At 42.5% G+C, this 12,116-nt stretch overlaps 1 protein-coding gene across 1 annotated transcript in view; it reads right to left on the reverse strand.

Annotated features, from left to right (window-relative positions):
* The window catches only part of LOC133572178 (diacylglycerol kinase zeta-like), an 18,459-nt gene extending 12,128 nt beyond the window's left edge, over window positions 1-6,331 (reverse strand). Inside the window, exon 1 of the mRNA XM_061924966.2 lies at window positions 6,118-6,331. Within this exon, the coding sequence (XP_061780950.1) occupies window positions 6,118-6,128 (11 nt within the window). The 5' untranslated portion in view covers window positions 6,129-6,331. The remainder of the gene's footprint in view (window positions 1-6,117) is intronic.
* Window positions 6,332-12,116: the final 5,785 nt, after the last annotated feature.

The following is a 12,116-nucleotide window of genomic DNA, read 5'->3' on the forward strand; positions in this document are numbered from 1 at the left end:
CCAGGCCCCCGCAAAGGGCCGGATGGTTGATGTAGTAGACAGAACTCCTGCGACGGGGCTTAGAGACGGTGGACACCCTCCTCCGCCTCCTTGCAGCAAAGGGGCGGTCATAGGGGGCGGAGTCTCCTGCTAACACCTGAGACGAGTTCCTGCGCAGGCAACGAGGGGCCCATGTCAGCGCTCGTGATGTCTCCAAGGAGACAGAAGAAGAGGATGAAGAGGACGAGGAGGTGATGTTCTCCTCTCTTTCAAACAGCTTGTTTGCGTCTGATTGGCTGCCGTTGTTGGCCTCCCCCTTTAGTTCCACATGCTGTGCCCCTACCTCATCCTCCTGCTCCTCATCCTCTTCAGCCATCTGGATGAGACTGGCCAGTAAGATGGAGGGGCCCACCAGGGGCGTGTCTATGGTGCGCAACTTGCGGGATACAGCAAAGCGGGGGTTGACGTTGGGGGTGGTGGTGCTGGAGCGCCTGCGCCCATTTGCTGTACTTAAGGTGCGTCTAGAACTCTTTCCAGCACCCTCGTCTCCCGGCAGTGACCCCTGTAGATGGACGCTGGAGCGCCGCCGCTGAGTCAAGGTGGAGGAGGGCAAGCCTACACTGGACGTCCTGCGGACTTTGCCGGTCAAGACCACCATGCTGGGTCTTCTCTGGCGGTGGGCTTTGGATGCCACATTCCCCTGCAGGACCCCTGCTTTTTTCCTAAAGTGACGACGGAAAAAAGTGTCCATGACGAACGACCGCTGCAAGGAGTCACGCTCCTGGTTGTTCCTCACCAACTGTTGAGGTAAAATATAATTTAGTACGAGGAAAGGGAACAATCACTCCTATTACTTTTTCAAATAAACACATGACCTCACATCAAAATCATTGTTGACTCCAATCAGTCAGTCAATCAATCAAACAAACATGCATGTTTTCATGCAGTGTCATACAACCTGACAGGAAGCGCTCTGACCTGCAGACTTGGCCGCTGTGGTGTGGGAGAGTCCGGACCCGAAACCGACCTCACCCTTGCATGCCCCGCCCCATCCCTTTGCCGCCTTTGTCAGGGCTCACTTCGCTACAGCTCGCGTCCACATAAAGGGAGCCGCCGTGCACTCCAACATCCTTGAATACTCCTCATTAACACTTCAAGGCCCATGCTGCTTCATTATGGATCCAATTAAAGACCCAAACTGAGGCGGAGTCACGTGCTCGTTGAGTCAATCATTAGTCGTGTCGGTTTCCCGGGTGACTAAGGAGCTGCCGTCATAGCAACCATCCTACTGGGTCACAACAATTCGGACTTATTACTGGATGTCAAGATGTCAGTGTAGCTTATTGTTGTGAATTTTAATAATTCTCTGTTAACATGCTTTTATCTACAACATGAGAGCCTAGAGGGCTTCACGGTGGCAGAGGGGTTAGTGCATCTGCCTCACAATACGAAGGTCCTGAGTAGTCTTGGGTTCAATCCCGGGCTCGGGATCTTTCTGTGTGGAGTTTGCATGTCCTCCCCGTGACTGCGTGGGTTCTCTCCGGGTACTCTGGCTTCCTCCCACTTCCAAAGACATGCACCTGGGGATAGGTTGATTGGCAACACTAAATTGGCCCTAGTGTGTGGATGTGAGTGTGAATGTTGTCTGTCTATCTGTGTTGGCCCTGCGATGAGGTGGCGACTTGTCCAGGGTGTACCCCGCCTTCCGCCCGATTGTAGCTGAGATAGGCTCCAGCGCCCCCCGCGACCCCAAAGGGAATAAGCGGTAGAAAATGGATGGATGGATGGATGAGAGCCTAGAGAGTCAACCACGGCAAAGAAGCCTACAATGACATGAGAGCCTCAACAGTCAACTAAAAAACATTGGAGGCAACAACATGAGATGCTTGAGAATTAGCTACTGTACGAGAGCCTCAAGAGTCATTTGTCACGACATGAGAAACATGAGACTCTTGAGATTTAACTTTGACATTAGAGAGTCAACTAAGACGAGAGCTGAGTCAGATACAAGACAAGAGCCATAACAAGATGAGAGACAGAAGACCCTTGAGAGTTAACTGCGGCATGGGGGCACAGAAAGTCAACTACAGCACAAGGACCTTGAGGGTCAACTACAATATGAGAGCCTTAAGAGTCGACTGTTACTATATGAGAAACATGAGACACTTGAGAGTTAACTAAGACATAAGAGCCTTGAGAATCAGAAACAACATGAGAGCCTTAATAGTCAACCACAACAAGATGAGGTACGTGAGACCGTTGAAAGTTAACTGCGGCATAAGGGATCAGAATGTCAACTAGCATAAGAATCGTAAAGGGTCAACTACAATGTGAGAGCTTCGAGAGTCAACCACGGCATGGAAGCCTATAATGACATGAGAGCCTCAAGAGTCAACAAAAAAAATTGGAGGCAACCACATGAGATACTTTAAAAGTAGATACTTTAAGAAAGCCTCAAGAGTCATTTGTTACGACCTGAGAAACATGAGACTCTGGATATTTCCCTTTGACATTAGAGCTGAGTCAGATACAACACGAGAGCCTTAAAAGTCAACCATAACAAGATGAGAGACAGAAGACCCTTGAGAGTTCACTCCGGTACAGGGGCTCAGAAATTCAACTACAGCACAAGAACCTTGAGGATCAACTACAATATGAGAGCCTTAAGAGTCAATTGTTACAACATGAGAAACATGAGACCATTGAGAGTTAACTGTGACATGAGACCCTTGAGAGTCAACTAAGACGTGAGAGCCTTGAGAATCAGAAACAACATGAGAGCCTTATGAGTCAACCACAAGAAAATGAGGGATGTGAGACCCATGAGAGTTAACTGTGGCACAAGAGATCAGAAAGTCAACTAGCATAAGAATCTTAAAGGGTCAACTACAATATGAGAGCGTCGAGAGTCAACCATTACATGAGACCCTTGAGAGTCAACCATTAAAACAAGCGAGACATGAAAGCCTTGAGAGTCAACCTAACTACGACATGCGAGTCCAGAGTGTCGACTACAGCATGAGTTACATAAATCTCTTTCAAATAGGACATGAACCCCTTCAGATTCAACCATTAGAACTTGAGAGACATGAGACTATTGAGAGTCAACTAATGGTGCATTTCATTCACCTGGGATTTGGAAAGTCGGAACCGGGAATGACGTCACAGCCGAGTTGCGAACGTTCCAGTTACAAGGTCGGAAATCAAGATGGCTATTTTTGCGCTTGCCTTGTCTGAATATAAACAACTTATGGGAAAAGACTCTTTCTGCAACCCTCAAACGCAGCGGATGAAGAGGAAACATAGACGCTATTGCTAGCGATGTACAATGTATATACCATCCATCCATCCATTTTATACCGCTTGTCCCTCTCGGAGTCGCGAGGGGTGCTGGAGCCTATCCCAGCTGCATTCGGGCAGAAAGCGGGGTACACCCTGGGCAAATTGCCACCTCATCGCAGGGCCAACACAGATATACCACATAAAAAAATTACTTTACACTACAGTATTGAGCCTTATATTGTTGTTTACATTCAGAGCAGCCATCTTAGAAGCCGGGTGTCTTGAGAATGCTCCGACTTTCTGAGGAAGAAGTCCGACCTCGAGGCGCATTCCAGTTGAAATTTCGACTTGGGACATAGTCAACCACAGCATGAGAGCCTTGGGAGTCAACTCCAAGACGAGAACCCAAAGAGTCAACTATGACATTAAGGCCTGAGAGAATCAACTGTGACATGATAACCTTTAACACATAAGATCCTTTGTGGTCGTGTGTGTGTGTGTGTGTGTGTGTGTGTGTGTGTGTGTGTGTGTGTGTGTGTGTGTGTGTGTGTGTGTGTGTGTGTGTGTGTGTGTGTGTGTTCCTGTATTTCTACCCTTCTTGAGACATCAACAAGGAAAAGTACCTTCCATATGAGGACCGGTGAACAAGTTAGGACCGAAATCATGGTCTCAATACGGAAAACCATTGCATCTAATAGAGAATGTCTCATTTGCACCCCTGGTTGTGAAATCGATCAAAATTAGGGTGGTCCCAAAAAGGAGGGATTTTTTCAAATTGACTGCATGTCGGTTTTAAAAGTGCTCCCCTTTTGGTCAACATATGAAATAACAAGTGTGTGTAAACATTGAAAAATGCTCCCCCTCTGGCCAACATATGTAATAACGTGTGTGTAAGAAATTGAAATGCGCTCCCTTTGTCCAAAATGTATATAAAAAAAATATAAGTATACAGAGACATACTGTAATAATTTGAAGTAAATAATGAAGATTAAAAACCAATTACAAAAAAATAAAAAAAATAAAATTAACAAAAAGCAGTCTTTTTCTTATAAAATTGGGAACAATTTCTTGTATTCTTTCTGTTTCTGTAATATTGCAATATTTCCTCGTAAAAGTATTACTCTTTTATGCAGCCCTTTGAGACACTCGTGATTTAGGGCTATATATAAGTAAACTTTGATTGATGATTGATTAAATGTAAAATTATTACTTTTCAATGCAAAATGGTGACATTTGTCATATAAAATTCTGACTTTTATCACAATATTGCCAATTTTGTTGTTGTTCTTGTAAAACGTTTTTTGAGTAAAATTAGGACTTTTGTCATAATTTGGCCAGGTAAAATTCCGATTATTATTATACTATTGCCAAAATTTGAAAGTTCTCTTATAAAATTGTAACTTTTGTCGAGTTTTTTACGACTCTTTTCAAAAAATTGCCAAAATGTTAAGCTTTTCTTGTAAAATTGCGACTGTTATTGAATAAAATTCCAACTTTCATCATAATATCGCACAAATGTTCAGTTTTTCCTTGTAAAATTTTGACTTGCGTTGAGTATAATTACAACTTTTATTATAATACTGCCAAAATTCTAAGTTATTCTTGTGAAATTGTGACCTTTTTCTTGTGAAATTCCAACTCATTTTTCACAACAAGCTTTTTTATATTTGCATAGTATGTATATATTATTAATGTCGTAAATACAAATCTCTATATAAGAGGGTTATCTGTAATCTATGTATATCTGTTGCCTCTGTAACTGTCTTTCCAGCATGGCAATGCTGCCCTCTGGTGTTGGAATCAGTTATTTTCTCTCCCTCTTCCGTCCTTCCTTTAAACCTGTTCTTTGTCTCCATTTTTTTGAGCTTCTCTTTAAACTCCTCCCCTTGAGAGAACATTTATAGAAAGAGGGCCAGTGAGAGACAAATATAGTCCATGAAATGGGTCTATGTATACTTCACACATGCACACACACACACACACACACACACACACACACACACACACACACACACACACACACGCACACACACGCAAAAGCGATTAGTCATAATTGAGTAACTGAAGGGTAGTAAAGGAGGCATCATTTAAAAATGTTAAATACCATCAGGTAATGTAAGTTATTTTTATGAATGCATGCAAAGCATCATGGGAGTGATGAATGGAAACTCTTGATTTGTTATGTGCATTATGATATAAAAATAACAGTTCCAACATATTACACTGTTAACACTGACAGGATTGAGCTTCCGTCAGTCACATTGTGTGGTTCTAATGAGTGGATTCTGCCATCTGCAGGCTACTGCTTGAGAAGACACAAAACCTTACTGATGGATAGAAGTATGGAGCATACAGTAAAGGTACAGTGTCAAGCAAAAAAAAAAAGACACACAAAAAAACAAAGACAAAGCAAATGTGCAAGTTAATCCTCGCCAACCTGCAGACTGCGAATACTCAAAAGTTAATCTCTCCCGGCGGGATCTAAAAATTACTGATTAAAAATTCCTGGTGGTGCCAATCCATTAATGGGAGCTATAATTAGACGACGCTGGGATCACTGCCACCTCAGCGGACTTCCATGTGCATCTTTTTTATTCCCACTGGATGTGGGACACTTGTCACGCATCAACGTACTATTGTGAGACTTATGTGGTCATTTTCACTATTCCATTTCGTGATATCACACCTGTTGTTACAGACACACACACATTCCCACAGTGATGTTGCCATGGAAATAGGCGCAGCATCAGGACCACGTGAGTCTCACTTAGAAAAAACTAAGGGTAACATGCGGTCTTTGGACCACCTGGGCACCCACCTCGCCCTCTGTATGATTTCACGCGACCTTTCACTCACCTCGTCAGCATCCTCAGCCCGCTCAAGCTTTAGTTGGCAGTGGAGGCGGGGCTTGGAGGCTGCTCCTCTTGCTGCTCTTGCATGTTATTCTACCCCGAGGTCAGCCGGGGGCCATCGCTGGACGGGAAGCAGTCTCCGATGGTGCTGGCGTGCGTGTGTGTGGGAATGCAGGTCCAGGTTCCGTCCCGCCACTCTTTCCAGATGTCTCACTAACAACTCGATTCAGAGTGCCCTCACTTTTATTTCCCTACTCAGATGAAGCTCCTCCTCTTTTGTGCAGCCTGAACTCGTCCATCACAGATATCTGCGCTCTCATTGGACCGAGTGGAATCTAAAAATGAGATGCGAGATTAGAAACTCACATCCCCATCGCCTCGTGCATGTGATGGCCTCGATGGAGCGTTGACCTTTGACCCGATGATAACCAGCGCGCCATGCCAGTTAACTTCAGGTGACCCCGCCGACAAAGTTCTTTGGTCAATGATCCATACTTGCACACTGTACTTTGTGCACATCGCATTTGAATGCATGCGACGCTTGCTCGGTTACCATAACAACCATGCGACAACATCCCTTGACCTGTGTCAAGCTTTGCACCCTCACGAGCAATCACACTTTCTGATTACTGTTTGTGATGCAGGTCAAAGGTTGTGTGTGGGTACGTGTGTGTGTGTTGCTGTGCAGGAAATGATGCAGGATGTCCAAGAAGAAGATGATGCTCATGAAAGTGTTAGTGGGAGGTAGTCAGGCCAAAGCAGCGTTACATCAACAATGTTACCAAAGCTGATGTGAGTCACTTCCACAACGTAGGCCCTTGCTGCACACACACACACACACCCACACACACACCCACACGCACACACATATCTTGTTATATCTCATTTAGTGCCGTCTGTGTCCTCTGTCTTATGACAACCAAGATGTCTTTGAAGATTTAAACCTTGAAGTGCGCCATCCTCACGTCTGGCCCGTGAGCATCAAAGCGAGCGCTCAGCTTTGAAGCTCTCTGATTGGTTAATTGTGTTGAAGCCAGGAGTGCGTCTGGAAGTACGACAAGCACTCGCTAAACTACGGACATGAGGATGTATGTACAGCAGGGCCATTCAACCAGCGGCCCACTTGGTTCAGTACAAAACTTTGGAGTGGCTAATATTTTTGCAGCAGATTCTAGAGTGCAGCTCTCAAGTAGTCCTTAAATAGCAAAGGGTTCCGGTCTTATAGAGGATCTTTGACTGGGGTTTTTGCAGTAGAACATTAAAAACAGAAATTTACTCTCATTACGGCAAGGGATTTTTGACCAGCTATTTTTGCTGTTATACAGATGAGAGGATCTTTGAATAGCGTTCTTTCACATAGAAGATCTTTAAACAGCAGTTTTGAAGCAGATCCTTAACAACAGCCGTGCACTCCTGTTATTGGGAGATAATCTTTGACGAGTTCGTATTTTTTAGTTGGTTTTTAAAAACAGCGTGGTAGTCGTGTCAAATAGAGCATCTTTTAAGGAGGTCCTTAAGAAAAGAAATACACTCAATTCGTTAAAGGATTAGAGAATTAGAGGATCTTTGACCAATGTTTTTGCAGTAGTTCCTTAAAAACAACAGGGCCCTCCTGTCTAATAGAGGATCATTGACTTGCATTTTTGCAGTAGGTCCTTAAAAACAGCAGAACCCTGTGTCTAATAGAGGATCTTTGACTAGTGTTTTTGCAGTAGGTCCTTAAGAACAGCATTATGCTTATTTCACATGAAGGATCTTTGACTGCAGTGTTTTTGCTACAGGTCCTTAAAAATAACAGAGCCCTCCTGTCTAATAAGGTATCTCTGACTAATGTTTTGCAACATATCTTTTAAAACCTCTTGTCATATAAAAGATCTCTGACCTGTGTATTTAGAGCCTAAAAACAGCAGAACACTACTGTCATAGGTCTTTGACTAATTTTTTGCAATAGTTCCTTAAAAACAGCGGAGCCCTCTTTTCTTAAGGGTCTTTGACTATCATTTTGAAAGTAGGTCTTTAGTAACAACAGTACACTCATTTTACATAGAGGATATTTGACTAGTGTTTTTGCATTAGATCCCTAAAAAGTTCAAGTTCAAGTTCAAGTACCAATGATTGTCACACACACACTAGGTGTGGCGAAATTATTCTCTGCATTGAACAGCAGTATACTCATTTCACATAGAGGCTCTTTGACTATTTTTGCAACAAATCATTTAAAACAGCTAGAACATGTCATATAAATATTCCACTTTAGTTTTAAAAGCAGATTCTTAAAAACAGCACAATACTTCTGTCATTTAGAGAATCTTTGACTACTACTTTTTGCAACAGACCCTTAAAAACTGCAGAGCAAAACTGTCTAATAGGAGATCTTTGACGATCATTTTGGGAGTCGGTACTTCAGAACAGCATTACACTCATTTTACATGGAGGACCTTTGACAAGTGTTTTTGCAGTTGGTCCTTAAACAGCAGTACACTCATTTCACACAGTAGATCTTTAACTATCATTTTTGTAGTAGATCCTTAAAAACAACAGCACCCTCCTGTGTAATATGGGATCTTTGACGAGCATTTTTAGAGTAGGTCCTTCAGAACAGCAGTATGCCTATTTTGCAAAGAGGATCTTTGACTACTGTTTTTGCTAGAGGTCCCCTAAAAACAATAGAGCCCTCCTGTCTAATAGGGGATCTTTGACTAATGTTTTTGCAACAGAGCTTTAAAAACACCTAAGACTTCCTGTCATACAGAATATCTCTGACCTGTGTATTTACAGCCTAAAAAAAGCAGAAAATGTATGTCATATAGAGCATCTTTGACCAACTTTTTGTAACAATTCCTTAAAAACATCAGAGCCCTCCTTTCTAATAGGGGATCTTTGACTATCATTTTGGAAGTAGGTCCTTAATAACGGCAGTACATTCATTTTACATAGAGGATTTTGACTACTCTTTTTGCATTAGATCCTTAAATAGAGCATTATGCTCATTTGCTCATTCTGTACACTGCTGGAATGTTTATTTTCCTGAGGGAACACTCTTGAAGGAATAAATAAAGTACTATCTATGTATCTATGTATCTATCTATCTGTCTATCTATCTCTCAGAGGCCCTTTGATGAATGTTTTGCAACAGGTCCTTAAACAGCTAACACTTCATGTCATATAGAAAAGCTTTGACCTGTGTTTTTAAAGCATATTCCTAAAAAAAAGCAGAACACTTCTGTCATATAGAGGATCTTTGACTTTTTGCAACAGATTCTTGAGAAAAGCAGAGCCCTCCTGTTTAATTGGGGCTCTTCGATGATCATTTTGAGAGGAGGTCCTTAAAAACAGCATTACACTAATTTTACATGGAGGATCTTTGACTATAGTGTCTTTGCAATAGGTCCTAAAAAGCAGCAGTACGCTCATTTCACATCATACATCAATCAATCAATGTTTATTTATATAGCCGTAAATCACAAGTGTCTCAAAGGGCTGCACAAGCCACAACGACATCCTCGGTCCAGAGCCCACATAAGGGCAAGGAAAAACTCACAACCCAGTGGGATGTCAATATGAATGACTATGAGAAACCTTGGAGAGGACCGCAGATGTGGGTGACCCCCCCCCCCCCCCCCCCCCCACACCTTCTCTAGGGGAGACCGGATGCAATGGACGTCGAGTGGGTCTAGCATAATATTGTGAAAATCCAGTCCATAGTGGATCTAACATAATAGTGAGAATCCAGTCCATAGTGGGGCCAGCAGGAGACCATCCCGAGCGGAGACGGGTCAGCAGCGCAGAGATGTCCCCAACCGATGCACAGGCGAGCGGTCCACCCCGGGTCCGGACTCTGGATAGCCAGCACTTCATCCATGGCCACCGGACCTGTGCCCTCCCTTCCACAAGGGAGAGGGAGGCAGAAAAGAAAAGAAACGGCAGATCAACTGGTCTAAAAAGGGGGTCTATTTAAAGGCTAGAGTATACAAATGAGTTTTAAGATGGGACTTAAATGCTTTTACTGAGGTAGCATCTCTAACTGTTACCGGGAGGGCATTCCATAGTACTGGAGCCCGAATAGAAAACGCTCTATAGCCCGCACATCTTTGACTATCATTTCTGCAGCCTTAAAAAAGTGGTGCACTCCTGTCATATAATGTAAATGATCTTTGCCTCATTAAAACAAATTGAAAGCAGTGACGTGCGGTGAGGTTCATGGCTGGTGAGGCACTTACTTCATCACAGTCAGATTTACAAACATATGAACCCTAAAGAGTATCTTATTCACCATTTGATTGGCAGCAGTTAACGAGTTATGTTTAAAAGCTCATACCAGCATTCTTCCCTGCTTGGCACTCAGCATCAAGGGTTGGAATTGGGGGTTAAATCACCAAAAATGATTCCCGGGCACGGCGCCGCTGCTGCCCACTGCTCCCCACTGCTCCCCTCACCTCCCAGTCGGTGATCAAGGGGATGGGTCAAATGCAGAGGACAAATTTCACCACATCTAGTGTGTGTGACAATCATTGGTACTTTAACTTAACTTTAATTTTACACATACAAACTGTAGCAAACAAAAAAGCACATTTAATTAAAAAAACGTTATTATAGTCTTACCTTTACTTATAAATGAAGTCCATGCACCACTCCTTCTGAACAAAAGCATCGATAACTTATTTATAGAAGTCTTCCTTATATTTCTTCAGTTTTAAAAGTCTCTCTGTCTCGATGGAGATCTTCCTTTAATTATTATTTCCTGCTTCGATTGAAAGTCCAGTTTAGAAAACTGTTTTATTTTAGATATGTAATCCTCCATGTTAAAAGTCCAGGCGAGAGGAAAAAATAAACGATCGCTAACTGTTGCTGCTTGTTGTCACTTATTCTGCAGCCGAGTAGTCGCAAAAATGATCTCTGGGATCACTAGAGCCCTCTACCACCATGAGGCGGGATTACTGCGAGCCTCAGCCAGTGCGTCTTCGCAGCCGTTTTATGATTGCTCAGCACAAGAAATACGTTACACACACACACAGTTGTTGACAACATACACTGTACATTATATACCTCAGCTAACTAAACTATGGAAATGTATAATATAATTCATATAGCAATACGGTCTCACTGCACAGCAGGCCAGCAGTTAGCCGAGTCATTGCGCAATCCATGTTGAGGCTCAACTGGCTGCTGACTCACCGCAAGTCTCTTCTCAGTATTTGAACGGCAAAAGTGAAAATTCAGCGATTTTGAATAAAAATAATCTAAAACTGGTGAAGTTAAATGGAAAATAACTTTATAGTATAATCACTGGATACATATAACAATTTAATTACCGGTAATTGTTTTTCTTTTTACATTTTTTTTCTTTCCATGATGGCACGTGAGGCCCCGCCTCACCTGCCTCCCCTGACTGCACGTCACTGATTGAAAGTGTTTATTTATATATACTTACCTTTACTTATAAATAAACACATTTAATTAAAAAAAACGTTATTAGGTCTTACCTTTACTTAGAAATTAAGTCCATGCGCCGCAACTAAAGCCCTCACTTAAACTTTCCACGTGCAAGATTGAATCTATTTAAAAAAGTGTAACCGAGGGTTTATAAATGTCGCCTATACTGTATGAAACTACAAAATAACAAACACGGAGGCTCCAGTTTACACGAGGACCACTTTATTTACATTCTTTCAAAAACCTCCGCAACGTGACATCACTTCCGCTCTTAGCGCCTTCAAAATAAGAGCTCAAGGCATATACTGTATAACAGCGCATAACAGGAACTTAACATCACAAAGAGGAAAGCCCATACAAATAGGTTACAAAAGTTATTTAATAAGAAGCCAAAAAGTGCAAAAACAATAATGTTCGTGTTGGAGAAGTTGTGAATTAGATACACCTGCAGTATGCAGGTGTACCTAATCTTGTGTCCCTGCAGTCATTCACAACTCCTCCAACACGAACATTATTGTTTTTGCACTTTTTGGCTTCTTATGAAATTTTTTTTTAAAATAGATTCAATCT

Source organism: Nerophis lumbriciformis, linkage group LG29 (genome assembly GCF_033978685.3).
Source record: "Nerophis lumbriciformis linkage group LG29, RoL_Nlum_v2.1, whole genome shotgun sequence".
NCBI lineage: Eukaryota > Metazoa > Chordata > Actinopteri > Syngnathiformes > Syngnathidae > Nerophis > Nerophis lumbriciformis.